The sequence below is a fragment of the Rhineura floridana genome, chromosome 3, assembly GCF_030035675.1.
Source record: "Rhineura floridana isolate rRhiFlo1 chromosome 3, rRhiFlo1.hap2, whole genome shotgun sequence".
Lineage (NCBI taxonomy): Eukaryota > Metazoa > Chordata > Lepidosauria > Squamata > Rhineuridae > Rhineura > Rhineura floridana.
In genome coordinates this window covers 3578588-3604173 of record NC_084482.1, presented here as the reverse complement: position 1 = coordinate 3604173, position 25586 = coordinate 3578588, and the positions used below count along the sequence as shown (strand labels likewise).

The window sequence follows — 25586 nt, the reverse complement described above, 5'->3', positions numbered from 1 at the left end:
GTTTGTTTTACAAACTTAAATGGAGTTTAAGCCTCTTGTGGGCTCAGACAAGTGGAAACTGCTATTTTGAGAGAAGGTCAGAGATTCTGAGCAAATATGTCGACTCAGAAGTAAGTCTCACTTAGTTCAATGGGGCTTACTCCCAGGTAAGTGAAGTTAGGATTGCCTAAAAAAAAGCAAGTGTTCTGTCAGAGAAGCTAGAGCTAGGCAAGGACTGTTTACATTGTTAAAGTACAATCCTAACCCCATGCCTAAAGTAAATTCCATTCAGTTTGGTGGGACTTACTCTCAGGTAAGAACCATTAGGATTCCAGCCTCTTAAAATAAACAGTTGGGGGGGGGCAGAGAAAGGGAGGGGAGTTTGCCTCTGTGTCTGCTCACAGTCCAGTGCAGTCCTAGCCATGTTTACTCAGAAGTAAGTTCCACTGAGTTTAGTGGGGCTTACTCCTGAAGTGAATGTGAATATAGAATTACAGCCTTTAACTTCTAAATTCAATCCTTTCCTTTAAATACTAGGTGATTTATCAATAAATATAAAATTTATAATGTCTGTTAAATGTTCAATGTGTCATCATGCGACTCATTGTTGCTTGTTACGAGTAGTACACCTACTATTCAAGATAGTGCCACAAATAGATTCCAAAACTTGCTCCAACCCCCCTATGCAGGTAATGAATAATAGCCGCTATCACAACTGCAATAATAAAATAACTTAATGGCTAGGTAACACATTGCTCAGAAATGATAGTTACCCAAAATTTCTATTATTTATTGATAATAGCTATCCCTTGTATCTTAATAACATAATCCCAAGCAGGTTTATCGAAAGTAACTTTCACAGTTCAATGGAGCTTACTCTCAAGTAACTGTGCAAGGTAGCCTTAATCTTATTTAATGCCCTATTTCCTTTACGTCTCAACTTTCCTGCAAAGAGCTCAGTGTGGCATACGTAGTCCTGCACCTCTCAAATATATCCTCAGAATAGCCCTATGAGGTAATTTAGGCTGAGAAGGTGACTAGCCCAGAAGTCATCCAGTGAGTTTCATGGCTGAAGGAGGATTTGAAGCCAGGTCTCCCAGGCCCTAGTCCAGTACTCTTACCACTACACCATACTGACTTTTGTAGAACTTGTACACTACAATACCTCTATAATTCCAATATACATTACCCACTATACTTCTCTTCCTTGGTCTTTTAAAACCTATTGAAATCAATGGTAAGGTAAATTCTGTTGTGTGCTTTCTATTTCCTCCTAAAGGTCAAGAAAGAGAAATGTAGCCAAGACATTTCCAATAATTTGATGGCATAGGTCAGCAGTGGCACAGAGATGGCAAGGTTGGGGGTACTTTGGTGGAATGCAGCACAAGCTTGCAGGTGTGTGCCCACGTGCTGCAGGATGGTGGTGCCACCAGCCTTGAACTTATAGGTACCTTGCCCCATCCCCATTCAGTGAATGGCAATGTTGCCATTACTGAGAGAGCACTGCTGTTGCAGAGTCAGGGAACCATCCTGTGTTTTACTAGAACCTCAAGAACCACCAACTGCAGCCAGCTACAAAAGACGTACATCTAGTATGAAAGAACGAGGCGTCTGAGAAGCTGCTGAGCACAGGGTTATCAGAACTGAGATGAGCTCACAGTCTTTCCACCCATAGATCTATTCCTACTTTCCACAAGTATTCTTAATTTCAGTTGTCAAATTTCCAAACGGATGTGTGTCCTTTTGTTTCTATTATTAATAAATATTGTTAAACAACTGGAAGCCAGAAGCGCTTGCCAATTAACTACAAATCTCCCAGGGATCTACCAATAGATTACAGTCTATCTTCTGGCCATCCCTGCACTAAATCATTTGTATGGGCACAGACCTACCTTGCAGGGTTGTTGTAGCATGATTCAAAGGAGTGCTTGCAAGAATGAAACTACAATAGCAGAGGTAAGACTCTTCAAAACATTGCCAAAGAAGGCATTCTCAAAAAAGCAATGTCACCTTTCTACTGTGTATCCAGAAATTGAGAAGAGAAAAATTGTGGATTTGCTCATCTCTGTGCAGCTCTTACCTTCTATGTCAAGTGTCATGCATCAAAATTAGACACACCTGATGGTCAAACACATGATAATGGCTGCCTCCATTAGAAACTGCTCTCAGAAGTAGCTGCATCACATGGTTTTATAGTAACACAAACCTGCCTTGTAGGCTTGTAATGTTTTGATTATTTATTTATTTATTATTTGATTTATATCCTGCCCTTCCAGCAGGAGCCCAGGGTGGCAAATACTCTATGGTTAGGATGGTTAGACTTCATGGTTCGACTAGATCAGGATCTAATACTCTAGATCAGGATGGTTAGACTTCAGGTTTTTGGTATTGATTTTTTTATTATTATTATTATTACAAAAACCCAAGATCCACCAACCAGAGCAAGCCACAAAATATATTGTTATGAGCATGGGGGGGGGGCTGGAATGGATGATTTCTGTGGGTCACCTTTCCAGCCTTTGATTTGGAATCCTATGCTCGGGAGGCTGGCTCTGGTAGCCAGATGAATCTCCTTTGTTAATCACATAGAGTGGCCAGGTAGTTAATGGGCCTGTTTAGTTGCCCCGGCAACTGGTGAAAGGGGCTAGGAAGATCCTTTTGTCATTTTAAACTCTACTGGAGGAGAGTCTCTCCCCCCACTCCTGGGCGGGCAGAAGTGTTTGGAGTTTGTAGTGTGTGTTCTAGAGAATGGCTGGGGCTGCAGGCATGCAGAGAGGCTATCCCTCTGCATCATGGTGATAGGATGCCCCTGCACCCAGATGGAAAAGCTGGATATTAGACTGCTGATGCCTTGAACCCCTCCATCCTAAGCTCAGGTTGGAATGTGTGTAAATAAATAAACCATATTTCATAAAGACACCGCAGTCTCCGCTGACCTTCTTCCCAAAGGAAACCAAACCCTGGATGGGCGCAGGGACCCCCGAAATCTCACCGCTCAGAGATTGGGGGAGGCGTGCAACAATATGCACTTAAGAGTTAAATAATTCTTAGCCCAGGAATTTGTTTGGAGTTCCAAAATTGAACTGAGCTCACAGTATTCCCACACAAAAATCCACTCAGATTACCCCCCCCCACTTTCTTCATTTCAGCAGTATAATGGTGGGGTGGTCATTTTCTTGTTTTCATTGTGAAACAGTAGTCTGAAGTCCTCACTGATCTTCTGTGAGTCATCCTGAGATACACCAATACATTTTGATCTACTTTCTGCCCACCCTGCATTTAAAGTGCTATCCAAAAGCTAAATATTATGACATAGATCAGTGGTTCCCAACCTGGAGTGTGTGAAGTAATCTGGAAGGGGCTGCGAACAGTAAAGAAATTATTATTTTTAAAAAGTCTTCACTCCCTGGACACTGTCTGTTCCCCACTACTTCTGCAGATGGCACCTCCTCCTTGCTCCAAATGAGAAGGGAGGAGCTTTGCTGAAGTGCTAGAGCATCTTTCAGGCGCACCAAAGGCAGGCATCTGCTCATGTCAGACACCAAAGGAGGCTGAGGTGGAGCTACCAGAAAGAAGAGGGAATTACTACCACTGACTGTCGTCTCCTCACACTACCAGTACTGATGACGTCCTTACTCAGAACGAGAGGGCTTTTTGTGAAGCAAAAAGAAGCAAGGCTGCAAGGAAAGGCCGCTTTCCCCCTTCCTTCCTGGCAGCCAAGCTGCCTTCCTGGAGGGAGGAGGTCACAAAAAAAATTGAGCTTATAAAGGGGGTCCCGTACTCATAAAGGTTGGGAACCACTGACCTAGATCATAAAAAGAGATACTGATGATCACTTTTTCATACTGAGCTACAAACATTTCTACTGAAAAACCACAGCCCAGAGCTTTCCTGTTTCCCAAATACCAGGAAAGGCTTTCCAGGGGACAGAGTATGTTACAGTGGGAGCAGTAGGCTGGAAAGCCCAACTGATAAATAATTTCCCCCACATTTATATTTTGAGTGTAGTTTTGTGTATTAAAACGCATGATATCCTCAAGAAAGAATCAGGTGTACCATGTTGGAAGAATAGTTTCAGTTCATAATCTTTTAAGCAGCTTGTTTTTGTTGCAGCCCCCTCAAAATATTTTCATATATAAATATTCAATATATTTAGGTCTGCACTTCCACACATTTATCTATGAGTAAGTCCTATTGATCTCTATAGGACTGTATAGACATGTATAGGATTGTTTCATGAAAGCCTACATCAAAACCCATACATACTCTAATAACAGGCAATGAAAAATGCAATATTTTAATAACTATAGTTATGATAGTTACAGGTTAGTATTTTCTTTTTAAAAGTTGGTGTTTTGATTTTAAAAAGAATCTGCAGGAAAAATGAAAAGAGTAAAACTACATTCCTGTTTCTTCCAAAACTCTATTGAATGTACCCCTTGACAGGAAACAATTTCAGGAAGTATAACAGACCCAGCGTGCCTTGCCTTGTTGCCAGTAAAAGGGAATTGCTTCAATGGCGCATTTAATAAGTGTCATGGAAGCCGTTTTCTTTCCCTGGCAGCAAATGTGTATATAAAAGACTGTACACTCATTGAATGTTACATGTGAATAACTGTACGAGTGTACAGCCCAGCTACTTATGTACCCAGGTACACAGACTGTACACTTGTTGACTGTAACATGTGAACAGGGCCATAGTCTTCTGGAGAACTCTGAAAGTGTCCACAGAGCCTTTTAAAACAGCCCTTAGTTTTTATGCTGCATGGTATGCCCTCTTTGCAAACACAGATGGGTCAGTGAGGTGGGTCTGCCCCCCCCCCCATCAGCAGGCTTCCTCTGTGTGACTCACAGGAGGGATCCAGGGGGCTGGGCTAACATGCTAAATATGCTTGTAACGAGGGGAGAAAACTGCCTTAAATCAGCTCTAGTTCAGTAGTGGTGGAGGAGGAATTTGTGGCCCTCAAAATGCTGCTGAACTCCATCTCCCATCTTCCCTGACCAGGTAAGCAAGATTTTAAAGGAATAAGAAATACATAGATATAAAAATGGTAAACCATCTCATTGTCTGGATAAGTAATTTCTTGTTTCATACTGAGAAACTATTTTTAAGTGTCCTCAGTGAAATAACTGAGAGCTGCCTGTACATATTAGTGTAGAAAACCATTATTTTAATGGAACTAGGACTGGGCCCCACTGTGTCTAGCCTCCTTAAAAACACCCCTCCCAAAAGAGCAACAAAGAGAAGAGTTCCTGCTCTTCCTTACTCAGTTCTTAATTAATATGAAACATATAAAAATAACCTGCTAATGCAAATTCCAAAACAAATGCTGTTCATTGTCTATACTGCAAATTGGAGAGGGCTGTGGATGGAAAGGAACAGCTTATGACAGCCCTGCTTTATTGTCACACTAAATTATGCAGGACAGATTCTAACCAATTTACAACAACCCTGTCTAGCTGTGTTATATCTTTCTTGCACATGGGGGGGGGGTTAGACTATTATTATTTATTATTTATTTATTTGATCTATATCCCACCCTTTCTCCCAGTAGGAGCCCAGGGCAGCAAACAGAAGCAGTAAAAACACTTTAAAATCATAAAAACAGACTTCAAAATGTATTAAAACACAACCACCATTAAAAACATGTTAAAATAAAACATCTTTTAAAACATTTTAAAAAAGCTTTAAAAACATTTTTAAAAGAAGGTTTAAAAATATATTAAAAAGCAGTTCAACACAGATGCAGACTGGGATAAGGTCTCTACTTAAACTCTAGAGCGTCAGAGTACAACAATCCTGCAGTGATCTAGTATTTTTATTGCCACACTGCAAGTAGGGCTAAGAGAGCAGTTTATTTATTAAATTTATATCCTGCCCGTCCTCCCAGAAGGAGCCCACTGTTATACACCTATTGTGGGTTGGAGGACTGTACTGAGAGAGAGCAGTTTATGACAGCCCTGCAATGCAGTCCACTATTAATATTGCAGGTCAGAGGTAAGGCTTAGGTTAGTTTGGATTCCAAGAAAAAATACTTCTGAGGTTGCAACAAAGGTCAATCTACTTAAATTGCCCTTTCAGACCAAATCAAGCTTCAATAGCATGCAGAAGCCTCAACTCCATGTGATTTGCAGGCATAGCACACTTTTAAATGTTCAGAAAATTGAACATGAAGTAAGAGACCCAAGTTAGATCTGGGATTTGATCAGGTTCCCCCCGCCCAGCTCTCTTAACATCAGGCTTAGGTAACACCTGCGCACTGGGAATAGACTGTAATATTTTGTTATGGGCCCCTGTTCGTTATCTATGAAGCCATATACTCATTTGCTTATGCTGTGATTCTAACAGACATGTCAGCTTCTTACACATTTATTCTATGAACATTTTTGCAAATGCTAAGTTCAGCTGATTTTAGTAGAACTTATTCTCAAGTAGGTGTGCACAGTAGCAGCCCTAGGCTCTGAAGTTTACTTTTCTCCTCAGCTGAAGGAGTACAGAAACCACAACTCCTCCCCCAACACCTTTGCTGCACTTCCCAAAATGAAAGTGATGTCCTCAGAAGTGCATTGTTTAGAGCAAAACTAAACAGGAAACTGCCAAGAGAAGTCCTGTCTGTACAGGACATTGGCTGTAGTGACACAAATGTTTGTGCTGTTGGATCATTTCGCTATTGCTTTGTTCTACGCTATATTAACACCAAGCTAGCCTCACTTCCCACACCACTTTTATTATTCTCCTAAGACTCAGGAGCATAGGCATCAGCCTATGTTTGACCAAAAGACCAGTAGCTTGGGGTACTTGTAAAACTCTTAATTCCCTCCTCCTTGCATTTTGGGAATCTGAATAACCACCTCTCATTTGCAGTGAGACATAAGCAACGCATAGTTCTTTCATTTTTTGCTTCCTAATTCCTAACCACTGCAAGCACACAGTTTGCTTCTCTTTTTTCCTAATAAGTTACCAATACACCCGTGCACATTATTTAAAACTACAAAAAAACAAACCTTTACACAAACTGAAATCTGCTACAAATAGCATGCATACCAATTTTGAAATTAAATTTCAGCATTCTAGATGCAGCCAGTGGAGCACAGAGCAGATATACAACAATTAGCTACACTGCCCTGCTTCTGCTGAAACCAAATCCAGCAGTTCCTAGTCTACTCACAGGGGCAATACAAAAAGCAAGGCCTGCTCTGCCTCACTGACCATTAACATGGCCTGCTTCTCCAGTGGCGTCACTAGGGTTGGTGTCACCCAGTGCGGTAACTCATGGTGTCACCCCCATGGACCTCCTCCCGTACCAGACCATACAGAATCCTTAGCAATGTTTTTTGTACTAATGTTACTCGTAAATCGTAATTCCCGTATATCACTGAATGTAATGGCAATAGTAGTGACATAAACAACTAGCAAAATTAAAATTACAGCTTTAAATTACAATATCATACGCACAGCCCAAATTCTTGCTCTTATCACTAATGGGAGTTAATTACCTTGCATATGCCCATAGTAAATTTTCAGATACTTTATTTATTATTTATTTATTTATTTGGCTTATATCCCGCCCGACTAGCAATAGCTCTCTGGTACTTTCAGACCCTCAGCAATTTTCAAGTGGTCTATGTAGAAGAAAGGTTTGGGAACCCCTGGAATAAGACATCTGCTTATGTCCCTATGCTGCTCTCACACCTCATTTAGGTGCCTGGGATGCATGCATGTGGACATACCTCCTTACAATTATGGAAAGTGATTCTTAATAATAAGTCTCCAGACACAAAGTTACATAGGTATTTATCAGTTGTTTAGTAGAAAATTCAGAAGTGCAGAGTCCCTTCATGATAGTTGCAGCCACATACACCCTTTTTTACTCCTGGATTAAGAATGAGATCTTTGTTAATGCATTCTCTCACAACAACAAACATCTCTAGGAACCAATCAGCATGTAAGTGGAGAGCATTAGCAACTGAGAAGAGTCTTCTCAGTTGCTAACTCACCTCCTTTCACTCTGATTGGCTCCAATCAGCAGGAAAGGCAAGGAAGCCTATTAGAAGACTCTTCTCAGTGACTAACACACTCCCTTTTCATGCTGATTGTAGGATGCTTGGAGACATAGGGTCCCTGCTCCCAAAAAAGCAGAGGGACTAAGATCCCCTGGGTGACTACCCTCCTGGTGCTTATGGACATGTCCATAATATATTTTGTGATGTGCAAGTTCGATATTATTTATTAAGTGTGTTTAGGATTACACTGATGGCATTCCCAAATATGTACTTTCACACAGACTTTGGTTTTCCATAACACAATGTTTGTCCAAGCCTCCACACTTGGGGAGGCACTACTTGCACACCCCTTCCATAAGCACATCAAAGTTGGATACACACCTGGACCAAGACCCAGACAAAAGGGCACTCAAAACAAAAAGGTAATTACAGTGGCTGAGTAGATCTTGTACAGTGGTTATACTGACTGGGCAGCCACTGTCCTTCCTATTTTACAAAATACTTTTTCCTATACAAAGATTAAATTTCTGTGTATGAAAAAGTAATGTATGAAGTGGTCTCAATAGTGAGAAGAGTAAACAAGTGAATGGTGATCCAAATGTTTTTCATTCTCACATTATAAAGCTAGCTGCCAGATGATGTATCACCTTCCCTACGCATGCAGCGTAGACTGAAAAAACAGCACCCAAGCCACCATTCAATACGTGCACGTGTTCTTTCCAACATGAATCTACAGGTCTCAAAAAGTAATGTATGACAAAGTCCTCAAACACCTTATAACATGCCTCAAACATGGTCTCTTGTTTTATCAGCATGCCTTCACACCATCACTTTGCCAAAACATAAGGATAGGTAAATTGCTTTTAGGGAGGTTCACAATTATGATTTCCTATTTATTTAATCTAAAAATATTTAAAATACATAAAAACAGCCAGGGGAAGATATTGGAGAAATATAAAATAAATACAAATAAAAAAGGGGGGGAGGTGAAGAGACCTTAAGTGTGCTACTCACCATCTCTCAGCCTATCCTCCCCTCAGGATGAAAACAATGGAGAACCATGACCACCCCCAGGAAGAAGGGCACACTTAAAATGTAGAGGAAAAAATCATCTACAACCATAGTGTGAAATCAAATACTTATTGGGACACAGTATGAAAAAATATTTATATAAACATGACTCTCAAATATGTTTATGAATTACACAATCTGTAAATATATTTATAGTGCAATCCGATGTTTGTTTACTCAGAAGCAAGTCCCAATGTATTCAATGGGGCTTACTGAAACCGGGAAGTGTGCAGAGAACTACAGCCTCAAGTGATAAGGAACTTGTTCTTTCAACTTGTTCTTTTAAGTTGAGACCTTATCCAAGTCTGAGTCTGTGTTGGAATTGCTTTTTAATATGTTTTAAGCCTTTTCTTTTTTTAAAAAATGTTTTTTTAAAGCTTTTAAAAAATATTTTCAAAGATGTTTTAATATATTTTAAAGTCTGTTTTATGATGTTTTAAAGTGCTTTTAGTGCTTTTGTTTGCCGCCCTGGGCTCCTACTGGGAGGAAGGGCAGGATATAAATCAAATAATAAATAAACAAACTTCATTCACCCAACCCAAAATTCAGAATCATGCCTCTTTGGGCTGTTTTTCAACTGTTTATTCTTACTTTATGGTTATTGGATTTTAAATGGCTTTATTTCTTATTGTGAGCTGCCTTGATTTCCAACCCTACCTCACAGGGTTGTTGGAAAGACTACACACACACACTGCAGATGTATAAATACATACAGCCCATATAATAGTTTATTGTCAAACCAGTTGGTTATTGCAGAAAAATCAGTATTAGTTTTAAAAAAATCCGTATTAGTTTCCTACAGAATAAAAACTGTAATACCTAAGTAAGCCCTGCCTACTTGCTTTAAAATAGGACTGGGGGGGGGGAACAGAAAGAGAACACAAACACAATTTTTTACATTCACTCCCAAGTCCCATTGATTTTCAGCACATCCATAACCATGTCTACTCAAAAGTAAATCCTATTGAATTCAATGGGATTTACTCTGGAGATATGGGATTAGCAATGCTTTTACCCGCACAAAAGCAAGTATTGGGAAGATTTTCAAAACACTGCCCAGGATCTGACTCCTACACACAAGAGGGGGGGGAAACTGAAATGTATATACTTACCCAATTTATGAGATTTTCAGATAAATAGTGGGGGGAACCACCATTTTCTGGCATTGCAATGAGGTTTACTAGACACTGCCACAGGTCAAACAAGCACTTCACTGATTGGCTGCAATCCTGAATGGGCGGGGTTAAAGCTACGAAGTGCTATACAGTAGTTTAAAAAAAGCTTTAACTGGTGGGCTGACGTTTTTATGTATATCTCGAGAACCGGACCACCTAGAAACTTAATTTTTTAAAAAATTAAAGCTGACAATCACCCCCCTCTGATGGTGTCACCTGGTGCAGTCCTCACCCCCTGCGCACCCCTAGTGACACCACTGTGCTTCTCTATGATGTTTGCCTTAGGGAGCTCCAGGCCCTCTTCTGAAGGGGCATTCCTTCAGTGGGGGCATGATATACACACACAACATGTCAGGGATTAACCTCTATTTAACCCTAAGCACTGCATTCAGAGTTGGGGAAGGGAGCTATTCCTACTTGTTTCCTGAAAACATCCTCTGTGACAGACTTCTCTGAGGCCTGCATTTGAACAGCAGCTGAACCAAGAAAAGCATGTGCTAATCCCTGCCCTTGCCCCTCAAATCTTCCTACCAGCCAAAACTCCTTTTGTGCTGATAGCACACTTGATACTGTTTTCCCTGTAGCAGGACATTCTCAGCCACAAGTGTGAGTGTGTTTGGGGGTGGGGTCTGACACATCTGTGAATTCTTTAATGCTGTGGAGCCAAGATATTGAATTTCACCAAGGCATTTTTTTAAGTAATGGTTGTATCTCCAAATGGACACCCAGTTCTAGCTTTTGGACACCCAGTGGACACAAATGGACCCGAATTTAATGAATGAACCAAGAACACAAATTCAGATTGGAAGCTACTGAAACACTTTTACTTCAATCTAAATGTCAGAGCTTGTACATGGTAGAGAGGCTTCCGTGTGCAAGCTATGTGAATGAAAAAATAGACACCCAGTAACAATTCCTTAAAAAATGCTCTGAATGCCACAACCATTTCATCTAAATTGACACTCCTTAAAACTACTAGCACTTAAAGAGTGCAGGTTATATAGCTGCAATAAATAGGGTAAAATAGATACAAATGAATCTGTATTGTTTTCAAAGGAAACCTAGACTGTCCTAATGACAATGCTCAATGCAGGAATCCAAATCAAAGCATTCCCGACAGATGGCTTCCAGCTGCCTCTTTGAATGCCTCCAGTGTCAGAGAGCCCATTACCTAGGTAATTGGTTCCATTGTCGTATGGCTTCAACAGGAAGTTTTTCCTGATGTCCAGTTGAAATCTGGCATCCTGCAACTTAAGCCCATTATTCCGTGTCCTGCACTCTGGGATGATCGAGAAGAGATCCCTGTCCTCCTCTGTGTGACAGAGCACTTCACCAGTCCTCCAGGATTTCACAAAGATAATAGACAGTGGTTCTGAGAGTTCTTCAGCAGCTTTATAATCTGCTTCAGAGTTTTTCCAGGGATTGACGTTAGGCTGACTGGTCTGTAGTTCCCCGGTTCCTCCTTTTTGCCCTTTTTGAAGATAGGGACAACATTAGCTCTCCTCCAGTCATCCGGCACTTCACCAGGCCTCCATGATTTTGTAAAGAGAATAGCAGCGATTCTGAGAGTTCTTCAGCCAGTTCCTTCAGTACTCTAGGATGTAGTTTATCGGGCCCTGCCGATTTGAACTCATTCAAAGTGATTAGGTATTCCCTGACCATTTGTCTATCAATCTCTAGCTCCAATCCTGCCCCTTCTACTTCATGTTTCCCGGGAGGGTCATAGGCCCTTTTTTGGGAGAAGACTGAGCCAAAGTGGGAATTGAGCACTTCTGCCTTTTCTTTGTCATCTGTTATCACTTTGCCATCCTCTTTGAGTAGCTGTGCCACCATTTGTTTTCTTTGTCTTTTACTATGGACGTACCGGAAGAAAGCTTTTTTGTTGCTTTTAGCATCCCTCACTAACCTCAGCTCATTCTGCCTGTACTCTTCCTTTATGGTCTGGCCTTTCCACTTCCTGTATGTGTCCTTTTTTGTTTTCAGGTCATCTCTAAGCTTTTTGTGAACCCACATTGGCTTCTTCTGCTGTTTCCCCCCCTTTTTCCTTGTTGGAATTGCTTGCCATTGTGCTTTTAGAATTTCCTTTTTTAGAAACTCCTACACATCTTGGACTCCTTTTCTCCTTAGGGTGACTTGCCATGGAACCGTACTTACAATTGTTCTGAGTCTATTAAAATCAGCTTTCCTGAAGTCCAGGGTGCACATATGGCTACTCTCAGCTTTTACTTCTGTTAAAAGCAAGAATTCAAGTCACTATCTCTATTGGTTAGAATCAAGTCCAGGATAGCTGATCCTCTGGTTGCTTCCTCCACTGTCTGTAGGAGAAAGTTATCTCCAACACAAGTCAGAAATTTCTTGTAGGGGATGTGCTTGGCAGAGTTTGTCTCCCAACAGATATTAGGATAATTGAAGTCCCCCATTACTACTACATCATGACTCCTTGAAATGTTGGCAGTTTGCTTCTCAAAAGTTACATTCTCATCTTCTCCTTGATTGGGTGGTCGGTAGTAGGCTCCAAGCACCACATTCCTTTTATTACTTGCCCCATTAATTTTAATCCAGATGTTCTCGGTGGAGCTACCAAGCTCATCTTCCTGTATTTCTGTGCAGGGATATATATTTTTAACATATAGCGCAACTCCACCTCCCTTTTTATTCCTTCTGTTCTTTTTGAACAAGTTATATCCTTCAATTGCTGTATTCCAGTCATGGGAGTCATCCCAGCAAGTTTCAGTTATACCTATCAAGTCGTAATTACCCTCCTGTATTAAGAGTTCAAGTTCGTCCTGCTTGTTTCCCATGCTCTGCACATTAGAATACAGACATCGAAGACCATGCGATTTGTGGCTTGGCTTCCTTACTACTTCCTTCCTTCCTTGCTCTCTTATGAGGACTATTACTGGGCCCTATTAAAGCCAATCTCTCTGTTCCTGTGCACAAGCCTTCATCAGTCATTACCACCAAGTTTACGACACCCTCCCCCTTAGGATTCAGTTTAAAGTCCTCCTGATGAACTTCTCCAAGCTGTGGCCAAACACATTCTTCCCAGTCCTTGTGAGGTGCAACCCATCACTTGCCAGCAGTCCATCTTCCAGGAAGCATAGCCGGTAGTCCCAGAATCCAAATCTCTCATGTCAGCACCACCTTCGTAGCCATTCATTCACACAGAGTATTTTTCTTTCCCTTTCTACTCCTCTTCTAAGTACTGGAAGTATGGATGAAAAAACTATCTGGGCCCCAAAGTCCTCGAGTCTCCTTCCTAGAGCCTCAAAGTGTGATGTGATTTCTTCATAGATTTGTTTGGCAGTACCATTTGTTCCCACATGGATGAGGAGAAAGGGATACCTGTTGATGGGCTTGATGAGTGATATCAACCCTTCCGTCACATCTCTAATCCGTCCTCCTGGTACACAGCATACCTGGCGAGTCCATGGATCTTCTCGGCATACTTGGGTTTCGATCCCACGCAGTAGGGAGACTCCCACTACTAGTACTCTTCTCTTTTTGTTGTGGGGCGTGGTTTCATTGCCCCTGCTTGATTGAGCTTCAGCCTCTTGCTCCTTGTAGCCCGGATTCTCCTGTAATTCTTCCACCACAGGCTGTCCTCCAGTCTCATCCTTGAGTGCTTGAAAGCGGTTCCATAGTTCCATTGGTGAAGGGTGTCTTCTAGCTCTTCTGGTCGTAACTGTCACCCTTTCCCATGGAGTTTCCTCCACTTCATTGTTCCTCTCCAAAGCAGTCTCCTCTTCTGCTACCGCATCCTGTTGCTTTTCCACCTCCACTTCTCTTTGCTGCTGTTGTTCCAGAGTTCTGTTTAAGAACTCTTCATCTTCTCTTATAGTCCTCAGTGTGGCCACCCGCCGTTGCAGGCCGCTCATTTTTTCTTCCAACAGTGCCAAGAGCTTTCACTTGTTGCACGTGTATGCCATATTGTTCTCAGGCAAGGAAACAAACATGGCACACACCTTGCAGGTTACAACCACTGGAGTATCCTTCTCATTCATACTCTCTTCTACCGTTTGTTTCTGACTACTTGTTTTGGAATGGCCTGTGCTTTGTCCTGTCCTACTTCAGGGTAAACTTGAGAGTCCTACTGGTATGTGGTGTGCTGTACAAGGAGAATTAATTATATATTTTATTTTAGGGACCTCCCCCTTGACCTTCCCTGTCGAACTCCTGTTTCCTCGCTCTGTTCGCTCACTCTCTGAAAGTTGGCTTGCTTATATCTCCTCACCTGTGGATCAACTGAGATAGCTGCTCAGCTCGGTTAGGAGTCAGGAAACAGAATGAAAGTCTTAGCACACACAGCTGCTGCTTGTTGCCCTCAGCAGTCCTCAGACCCCACCCTTAAGCCAATAGCTATCAGGTCACACCCCTCCCAATCAAGCTGCTATGGAGCCCTTCAGAGCACATGGCTTAGAGCCCACGGCTTCAGAGCCCTCTTGCCTTTCTCCTTTCCTTGCTGCAGCTCCTTTGTCAAACTCCTGTTTGCTTGCTCTCTGTAAGCTGGCTTGCTTATATTTCCTCACCTGTTGACCAACTGAGACAGCTCCCTCTGCTCACCTCAGTTAGGAGTCAGGAAACAGACTTGGCGTAGGAAGAAAAGTTGAACACCTTCAGAGTAGGATGAGGGAGAATTGGCATCAGCCCATTGTTTAGATCTGGTCTCTGGATAAGCTTTATCAGGCAGTAGCATCCAGGGTGACTTGCTACTGATATACCCTGCAGAGATATGGAATGGGTGAGGAGTGGTTAGAGTGTCGTTCTAACAGCTGCCAGTGTTGGCTGCTGTGCTGGGATTTGATTCATCACAGGAGCACCAGCTGTGGTGGTGTTTTGATGTTGATACTTTTATATTTCATCCTATTTGACCCAGTACCTGAGGAGATGACATCCTGCGTTCATCCATGATGTGTTAAGCTGAGCTTTAGTGTATGATTATGGAATTGTGTATTGTATTACACATCTTGTAGAAAAGGGAGAATGTTCAAAAACTGGGTGGAATGATGGATGGAACTAGGGTGCCTAGCCTGAAATCTCTTTAGTCTTTAAATGTTTCTAGGAATTTGTTCAAACCATGTGCTGTTGGGCTATTTTCATACTTCTGTGTTTACATTCCTTCAGCCTGCCTAGCTCTCATTCCTGCCCTGGCTGGTCATGTGAGCATACTGGAAGTGTGTGAGAACACCATCCTACTGTTAAGTGCAGGAAAGAGTTTGTGGAGTTAAGACTCCTGGGTTCTATTTTCAGTTCACAAAATGGAGTAATGTAGGCACATTACTTGGGTTTGAAGGACTATGTGTCCTTGAGCTGTGGTGGCAGATGCATCCTCCTCAAACTGTATTCCTTGGTTTGCAACTGGTCCCGGACTCACCTGAGCAAAGTGAGGGTTTCTTATGTGCAGTAGCGTAACTAGCTTTTCATGTGCCCTGTGCAAGGTTTTATTTTTGGGCCCTTTAATTTTTTTGGGGGGAAAAATAATAATAAAACAAATATGATACAACAATTGTTTATAAATAACTTTCATTTCAGCAAATCCATTTCAGGGCCCCCTTCGTCCTGTGCCCTGTGCCTGTGCACCTGTTGCACCTGCCTAGTTACGGCACTGCTTATGTGAGTCCAGTTTTACAAAAGTTACTAATCACAGGTCTGAAGAAGACCTAAAGATGATCTAGTCAGGATCCATATATTAAATTGTGCCCATGCAAACTCTCTAAAGATTAGACCATGTTTTCCTAACTCTGCTTCCACAAGAAATTATGGCTGTGAATACACTAGTCACCAGAGCAAAGCGTTTCCATTAGCCACACCTGGAGGGGGAACACATTGATCTGCGGATCAGTTACGAAATTTCTTTAAAAAAGCACTCAAGCTGCTTCCACCAGCTTATAGTAAAAAGGGGTGGGGTTTGACATGCCCCCATTTTCAGAAGAGAGAGGTGGAAATGCACTGGAACTGGCAGAACAGTGAGTGTGCCTATGCTGCCTATATAGAGCCAGCTCCAGATTGGGAGGTTTAAACACACTAGTGGCAAGAAAGCGTGGCTGTGAACACACTCCTCTTTCAGACTGAAAGAGCAAAGTGTTTCTATAAACCACACCCGGAGGGGGGTTGATCTGCCAATCAGTTGCAAAATCACTCATTGAGGAAACATCAACCGCCTGCTCTGAACCAGGTTTCCCTACTCTTCTGTCTAGCCCAACTCCTATTGGTGAAACCTTCATCCCTCCAACTCCACCCCCCTGGAAATCACCTTCTTATTGTTCTGGTGTTGGCACTTTAAATAAAGTGAATGAAATCCCCCCCTTCTTATACACAGAGTCAGATGGGCAGAAATGAGCATGGATCTCTGTCTTCCCTCCCCACCACCTCTTTTTAAAATGAACAAGACTTGCAATTCAACCCCCCTTATGGGCGGGTAAGCCACATTGAATTCAGTGCAGCTTACTTCTGAGTAGACATGGGTAGGATTGCAGTGGGTGGGTGGGTGGGTGGGTGGGAAATTGGGTGCTCCTCTGTGATACACATATACACACCACTGACATAAGGCATGTAGGGCCACCTCCAGGAAATGTTTCCACTATATATCTCTGGGATTTGCTGCTCAAACAGTTTTAAAGTTGAAGTTAATAATATACTGCATCAAAATGCAGTATTTCAGAAGAAACCAGTGGATTGTGAATAATTGTGGGTAATTTCATGTGTACTCAGATTCAAAGAACAGGGTGACTGCATTTTAAGCCAGTAATGTGTGCCTACCCTCAGTCTGAAAGAGGAGTGTGCAAACAGAACACTCTTGCACTGTCTGTGGTTGCCTTGGGTGCTTCATATAAAATGAGAATGGTGGTATCACTGGGGTGATGGGCCCATTGCTGGTCGGGGACCCTGGCAAATGTCCAAGTTTGCCACCATCTGGAGCTTTGGTTATTTGCATGGTCACTGAATGTGGGGTGAAAGGGGAAGGACAAGGTACCTGAAAGGAAAAGCCATGGGAAGTTAAAGAGGAAAAGAGACTGCTAAGTGGCCACTGTTGGGGATGGAGGGAAGCAGAATAGTGAAGCTACAGCAGCAGCAAATGATGAGACAAGGTCTGCAGAGGAAGTTGTAAGCTTAAGCATCCAGAATGTTACAACTGTTACAGGAAAAAAATAAAATCAGAGCAGAAGCCAATGGGCAGACAAGATCACCTTCTAGCATCCAGGATAAGCCACAGCTCCAGTAATGAGCTGTGTGGATATACGTCTTCATGAGTTTGTATTTAGTGATAGAAACTGGTGCTTGGTGGCTCTCTGTTTATAGATTCTAATTAATTATATGGTTCATAATTGTTCTGGTTTAGATTATGTCAAAGCAGTGCCCCAAAGAATGTGATACTTTCTCTGTCTCTCCTCGCATCCAAGTCAGGGACCTGTATGAATTATATAAAATGCATTGCACAAGAAGTCATGCCAAGCTCAAAGAGCAATTTATTAAATGTTGTCTTTTCTTGTTGTTTCGGTGAGAGCCACAGAAGAGGTAAAATTAAATGGTTCAGGCAGTTCAAAACATTTTGCAGCATTTTCAGTTCTTCAGGCCAGGGATGAAAAACCTGTGGCTTTCCATATGTTGTTGGAATCTAACTCCCATCAGCCCCAAACAGCTTGGCCAATAGTTAAGGATGATGGGAGTTGGAGTCCAGCAGCATCCACAGGACAACAGCTTCTCCACCCCTGCCTTACGGCTATTTGGACAACAATACTCATAATTGGAGGAGGAGGAGGATTACAGGTGTTGGTCCTGCTCTCCCCGCATCCTGTCTATGCATTCATCCACCTTGGAGCATTGGAGAGCAGGCAGCGGATATAATACCACCCACCCCTGTGCCTTCATATCCACTGAGATGTTGTCCATATAGGGCTACCATCAACATTAAAAACATCTGGCAACATTTTGAGCTGCCTAAATTAAAACAGTGAAAATATATCATTTTTCCTATTCTGATCAGAACAAAAATAAAGTAAGCCTATCTTGCTATAAGGCCAAGAAGATGACAACGTGTGAGAAAGAAAGACACAGAGAGATGACCAATGCCTTTCAGGCTCACGTTTCTTTTAAGCCTCTTGGCTTAAAAGTAACAATGGAAAAACATATATGAAGTGAAAGTGATTAGTGAAAATATGCGAACTAGAGTGTAAGGCAGGGATAGGTAAATGGGTGCTATTGTGGCCAAATATGGCCCCCAGAAGCTTCCCATCTAGTTCCCAGAGTGGTCTCTGATCCCAGGAACCACCTTCTCCCCCTCCCATATTGAGAATTGCTGGATCACTTCAGACTGCAGGTGAGGGCTCACATGATAAAATGCTCCTCCATCAAAAACAGTTCCTTCCACTTAGGAAGCTACCATGCCAGGGAAAAGCCTTCTGTCTGACATTTTTTATTTATATTGTACAGCCTCTCACACTGTTTTGTACTCACTGTACAAAAGCTAGCGTGGCAAAGTGCCTTAGAGGCAAAGCTATGAGTCAGGAAACATGGTTCAATCTCACCTCTGCCATTAATTCATTCAGTGGCATTAAGCAAGCCATTTTCCTTTTCAGCCTCACCCTGTCTCCACCAGCAGTGTTGGAGGATGATAAACCTACCTTGCAGGGTTGTTGTAGGGATTATAACAAGTGAGGGCCTCCTGAAGATACAGGAATACCCCGCATTAACATATACGGGACCAGAGCGTGTATGTAAAGTGAAAATGTACTTAAAGTGAAGCACTACTTTTTCCCCCACTTATCGATGCATGTACTGCACTGCAGTCGTCATATACGGGCATAACTGATGTAAATAACGCATTTATAACTAAAATAAACATAAAATAAAATAAAATAAACCCTTTATGAAAAAGGGTAAGCTTACCTTTAATGTCAGCTGGCAGATGCGAAATGGATGGATGAAAATTTACATGTATTGTAAGAAGGATGGAGGAGAGGGCATATCTTCTACTTCATAAGTTGAGTCATCAACGGCTAGACACTTTCTCGCTGGCGATTTGGATGGACTACCTGAAGTAGGAGTAGGGCTTGGGGCTGATGTTGATGCTAGAGATGGACTTTCCATGGATGTTGATGGTCTGGGAGATTGACTGGGTGCTGCTGGCCTTATACGAAAGTAGGTGTCTAAGGAGGTTTGAACTGTAGCTCTTTTCTTTTACCTGTAGATTTCTTTGTAACAGGCATAAGCCCCCAAAATGTTAGCATTGACTTTGGAACTTCTTTCAAAGTCCCTATCATGCTTTCCAAAAAGACCCATGGCGCTATCAAGATGACGGAAAGCTTCCAAGAGAATTTTTGAAGTTAGGCCTTCAGGCTGTTCCATGGTCTCATCCTCATCCGGCACATTTTCTTCTCTCTCCTCTTCCAGAAGATCTTCATTGCTGAGGGGTTCAGTATGGGGCGCCATAAGTTCAACAACATCTTCTGGCTCCACTTCCAGCTCTAACTGCCTTGCCATCTCTACAATATTTTCAGTAACATTAGCTACAGGATCTACAAAGGCTTCGACATCATCAACAAACTGTGGGCATAATTTTTTCCAGGCCCCTTTCATTGTTGTTTCCTTGATGTCATTCCAAGCATCTCTTATAGTTTTGATGCAATCCAAGATGTTGTAGCTTTTCCAGAACTTCTTTAGGACTTCTTGCCCTGTCCCTTCTTCATTGTCTATTGCTGCAATACACTTACTGAAGGTTCTTTTCAAGTAGTTCAACTTGAAGGTGGCTATCACGCATTGATCCATGGGCTGCAGGAGTGAGGTGGTATTCGGTGGAAGGAATTCCACTCAAATGTTAGGGATGTTCATCTAACATTCGAGGGTGGCCAGGAGCATTGTCTACAAGGAGCAAAAAGTTAAAAGGGATATTGTTGTCCTTGCAATAGGCTTTCACCTCTGGTACAAAGCAGGTGTCAAACCAATCTTCGAAAACGACTGCAGTCACCCATGCTTTTCTATTAGACCTCCAATGGACTGGAAGTCTAGTTTTAACGTAGTTCTTCAAAGCTCTAGGGTTTTGCCAATGATAAATTAGCATAGGCTTTAGCTTTAAGGTACCAGAAGCATTGCCGCCTAACAGAAGGGTTATTCTATCTTTAGCTGCCTTTAGCATTGTTTTCTCCTGTCTTGCGATGAAGGTTCTTGCAGGTATCTTTTTCCAGAACAGCCCAGTCTCATCCACATTAAAAATTTGTTCCTTGGAGTAGCCTCCCTCTTCAATAAATTTGGCAAGGTCGCACGGATAGCTTTCTACAGCCTCAGTATCTGCAGCAGCTGCCTCTCCTTGCACTCTGATGTTATGTAGGTTAGACCTCTTCTTGAACCTGTCAAACCATCCACGGCTTGCAACAAATTCGGCATCCTTCACTGCCTCACCTGTCTTAGCCTTCAGGTCATTGAATAGGCTTAAGGCTTTATTTTGAATCATTCCCTGGCTTACAGGAACCTGGTGTGCAGTCTGATTTTCTATCCAAACTATTAAGAGTCTCTCCATGTCTGCAACAATGCTATCCCTTTTTCTAATTTTTGTTGTGTTCACTGGCGTAGCACTCTTAACTTCCGCAAGAATTTTTTCTTTGCTCTTCATGACCGTGTTAACTGTAGTCCGAGTGAAGCCTAGCCTTCAGCCTATCTCAGCTTGAGAAACACCTTCATCAGACAGTTTAATCATTTTAAGCTTCATATCTAAGGTAATAGATTTACAACGTTTCTTTGTATCTGCCATTATATACTTTAATACTGTACAGTACTGTACTGCTGTACTGTACTGAAGGCAAGGGAAAACAATACCAATATTGTTTGACTAATAAGTCGAATAAATGAATACACATACACACCCCACACACGCTATTGGTAGTCACAAGCCAGCAGCGGCAAAAGCCAGAACTACTGATGGGCAGTGACAGAGAGAAAAGTATTCAATTAAAGCAGGAAAGGAAGATGGGACAATGGAGAGGTATAAAATGAAATCAGGGTGATCTAAAGAATTTTTTTATCACAATCAATTAAAGCAGGAAAGGAAGACGGGACAATGGGGGACAATGGAGAGGTATAAAATGAAATCAGGGGATCTACAGTACTGTAAAGAGCAAGAGGTGTCCCCCCCACACACACACTGTCTTCACCAACCCAGGCAGAGCTCCGATCGCTCTGTACTGTACAGAGTAAAGTACAGTACTGTACTGTAGTAACAATTTAAAGAATGTAAACAATTTAAAGAAGATCTTTACTGTACTGTACTGTAAACGAGAACCTTCAGGTCAGCAGTCGCTCAGAGTCGCTCTGATCACTCTGAACGCTACGGGAGATGATGCTTCGCAACGCATGTGGCACATGGAATGCAAGTTCGGGCGTTCCGTCAGTGGCCGTAATTGCAAAGCGCGCGTAGGTTAAGTGGGGTATGGTGGAGTATGGAGCATGCCCGTAATTGCGAGGGTCCATAAAACGAAGGTATGTACATCGGGGTATTCCTGTACCATCTTATCAGGAGATCCATTCCACACAATGTAGGAAGCAGACCTTTAGTATTGTTGCGTGCCTCCTCAGTCTCCAAGCGGTGAGATTTCCAGGGTTCCAGGATTGCTGTTTCTCCCTCCATCTTGACTCAGGCACACCTTGCTCCCAATGCTTCTTCTAGGAAACTCAATTCCACTTCTGACACCAGTGTTGCGCACCTCCCCAATCTCTGAGTGGTGAGATTTCCGGGGTCCCTGCGCTCCTCCAGAGTTTGGTTTCCTTTGGGGGAAGGTCAGTGGAGACTGCGGTGTCTTTATGAAATATGGTTTGTTTATTTACACACATTCCAACCTGAGCTTAGGATGGAGGGGGTTCAAGGCATCAGCAGTCTAATATCCAGCTTTTCCATCTGGGTTGCAGGAGGCACCCCAAATGCCATGGTGCAGAGAGCCAGTTTCTCTGCCTGCCTCCAGTTACCAGCCTTTCTCTAGAGTCTGACACAACTAAACACTCAAAGCACAAACTTCTGCTAGTGGCCAGAAGGGGGGGGAGGCTCTCCTGAGAAGTTTCAATGACAAAAGGAACTTCCTGGCCCATTCAGCAGTTGCAGGGCAACTGATAGACCCATTATCCTACCAGGCCACTCTATTTGTTTAACAATGGAGAGACGCATCTGACTAGCAAAGTGAGTTCCTCATTCCCAGGCACAGGATTCCAAATTGGGCTGGAAAGGGGATTCACGGAGACCATCCATTCCAACCCCCCTCCCCAAACTCATAACAGTATAGTGGCACCTACTCTTTGGAATTCCCTTCCCTTAGACAGGCGCTATCTCTGTTATATTTTCCGTTTTTCCTGAAGACCTTCCTCTTTCAACAAACCTTTTAAGTAGATACCTTATCCGAGTCTGAGTCACATTGGAATTGCTTTTTTAAATGTTTTAAAAGATGTTTTTGAAGATGTTTTGTTTTAATATGTTTTTAAAGATGTTTTGATATATTTTAAAGTCTGTTATTAAAATGTTTTAGAGTGGCCAGCCCCAGACATGCCAGGGTCCTTGGGCACAGGCATGCCCCGGCACTCCCCTTCCGTGATTCGCGGCAGGATTGCTGCCACAGATTGCATGGCGAGAGCTTCGGAGCCCCCGCCATTCCCTTGCTTCAACCTACCTTTCTTGGCTGTTGTGTGGTTGTGCATGCAGCGCTGCCCTTAACCAAAATGGTGGCCAAGCTTTCCCTAAGAGGCTGAAACCTCTGCCGCCATCTTGGCTCATCCTTAAAAACAATCTAATACAACTTGCAGTCTCAAAGATGAATATATGCACCCCCAAATTCAAATCTTTCCACACACATATATCCTCAGTATATGTGCCTGAGCTCCTCTTCCCCAGATAAAGTAAGCATCTATGTTTCAAGAACAGGGTTTTGCAGTCCATCAGGCAGTCACTTAGATGTTCTAAAATGGGGCTTGTCCCTTTCTGGACTGCAATGTTAAGACTGCAATTCAAAGCCCACCTTCTAAAATCCATTTTGCTTTCCTTGCCTGCAGGATATCCTACGTGAGGGCGATACAGACAATGATGGACAGCTTAATTTTGAGGAATTTTCCCGCTACCTCCAGGAACGTGAACGCAAACTGCTGCTGATGTTTCACAGCCTAGACCGCAACCATGATGGTATGAAGCCATCTCCAGCTGCTTTTAGCCTAACCTCTACTACAGCCTGGAATGGAAACCTATTATTATTATTATTATTATTATGCATTTATACCCTTCCCTTTAGCCCAAAAGATACCCAGAACAGTTTACAAAAAAAAATTATTGAGATTCCTCCCAACCTTCATCTATTTTGCTTGTTTGTTTGTAACATTTGTATCTTGTGTTTCCTCCAAAGAGCTCTAGGTGGCACATACAGTAGGGCCCCACTTGTTGGCGTTCTGCTAATATGGTGGCGCCAGAGGGGTGATCAGCTGGAGCGTGTGAGCTCCCCATGCTCCAGCTGATTGCGCACTCCAGCTGACGGATCAGCTAGAGTACGTGAGCTCCCCGCGCTCCAGCTGATTGCACGCTCCAGCTGATCAGCTGTAGCGCGCAATCAGCTGTAGTATGGGGAGCTCACACGCTCCAGCTGATCCCTGTCAGCTGGAGTATGGTGGCTGGAGCTCCCTGCGCTACAGCTGATCGCTGTCAGCTAGAACGTGAGGAGCTCCTGCGTTACAGCTGAGTAGGGGCCCACTTTCCGGCAGTTTTCGCTTTTCGGTGGGGGCCGGGAACGGAACCTGCCGTATGAGTGGGGCCCTACTGTATAGTTTTCCCCCACCCCCATTTTATCTTCAAAATAATGCTGTGAGGTAGGTTAGGCTCAGGAATGGTGACTGGCCCAATTTACCCTGTATTCTTCATGGCTAAGTGGGGATTTTCACCTGAGGAGCCCTCCAAACTGGTGGGAGTTCTTGTTAGTGTATTTTGCAACATGTCTTTGACACAATAATAGTGTATTAGTGGTGGATTCATACTGGACCCAGGGCCAGTGCCAAAGAGTGGCCAGGTTGGGCCATGGCCAAGTGGTTCTGCAGGAAGTTACGGGATATGCATTGATTGGGAAAAAAGCAGTATGTCTGCCCTGAAACAGTACTGAAAGCAGAATTGTGTATAATCACCCAGATACCATTATGAGCTCCAATCATCATGAATGCACAATGAAAAGGACATCCGAAAAGGACATCCTGGGCAGGGCCGGTTCTAAAGGGTGGCCAGGTGAGGCACTGGCCCGAGGGCCCCTGGAGCCACAGAGGGCCCTCCGCTCTCCTTCTGCGATCTGCAGAAGCAAGACAGGAGCTGCTGATGCAGGACAAGCTTCCAAACTGCCCCCCATCCCCCCACCACTTATCTTTTTCTCTGCTTTTTTTTGTGGTTTGCCATTAATCAAGATGGCGGCCGAGGTTTCCCTAAGGGGCTGAAGCCTCTGTTGCCATCGTGGTTGATGGCACGTATGCGTGCTACACGCGCGCATTGCTGCCATCAACCAAGATGGTGGCAGAGGCTTCAGCCCCTTAGGGAACCTTGGCCGCCATCGTGATTGATGGGAAACCTGTGCGCGCAGTGCGCGCAGCTGCAAAGAAAGTGGAAAGGTAGGTGAAGCGGGGGGATGGGATGGGATGGGACGGGACAGCGGGCGGCTCGGAAGCTCCTGTCCTGTGATCCCTCTTGCGGCTGTTTCCGCGGATGGGGAGCGGAGGGGCCCAGGGCACGCTGGTGCCCAAGGGCCCTGTCATGCCTGGAGCCGGTCCTGATCCTGGGTCTCCCTGGTCCTAGTCTAACACTGTAAATCACTACACCACAGTGGGTGTCCTAATCAAATCTATAATCATGATGAAAGCTATGCCCTTTCCCACCCCTTCCTGCTTCTTCCATAACAAGCTTGGTAGACCCTTCTTTGCTTACCTTCCCCCCCCACCCCTTTTAAAAAAATAAATAAGTAAGTAAGTAAGTGTCAGGATCTCACCAGCAAAGTATAACCATATTTGAAATTGTGGTCAAAGAGCATCTAGCTGATTATAGTTGATATGAATATATTTCAAAACTGAACCCTGTAATGTTCAGGGCTACACCCCTACCTTTTCCCAACCATCTGCTCCCACCGGTAGTACATGCCCTGGTCACCTCTCGCGTAGACTACTGTAATGTGCTCTACGTGGGGTTACCCTTGAAAATGGTCCGGAAGCTGCAACTGATACAGAATGCGGCGGCTCGTCTGATTAAAGGCAGCCGCCGGCAAGATCACATCACTCCAGTGCTGAAGGAGTTGCACTGGCTACCGGTTGTTTACCGGGCCCAATTCAAGGTGTTGGTTTTGTCCTTTAAAACCCTATATGGTTTTAGCC

The 25586-nt window shown here is 43.3% G+C and overlaps 1 protein-coding gene across 2 annotated transcripts in view; it reads left to right on the top strand.

The window, feature by feature from the left end:
• LOC133379174 (mitochondrial adenyl nucleotide antiporter SLC25A23-like) overlaps positions 1-25586 on the top strand; it is a 101712-nt gene that overhangs the window by 8571 nt on the left and 67555 nt on the right. For both annotated transcript variants that reach the window (XM_061613902.1, XM_061613901.1), the window contains exon 2: positions 23253-23379. In XM_061613902.1, the coding sequence (XP_061469886.1) occupies positions 23253-23379 (127 nt within the window). The remainder of the gene's footprint in view (positions 1-23252; positions 23380-25586) is intronic.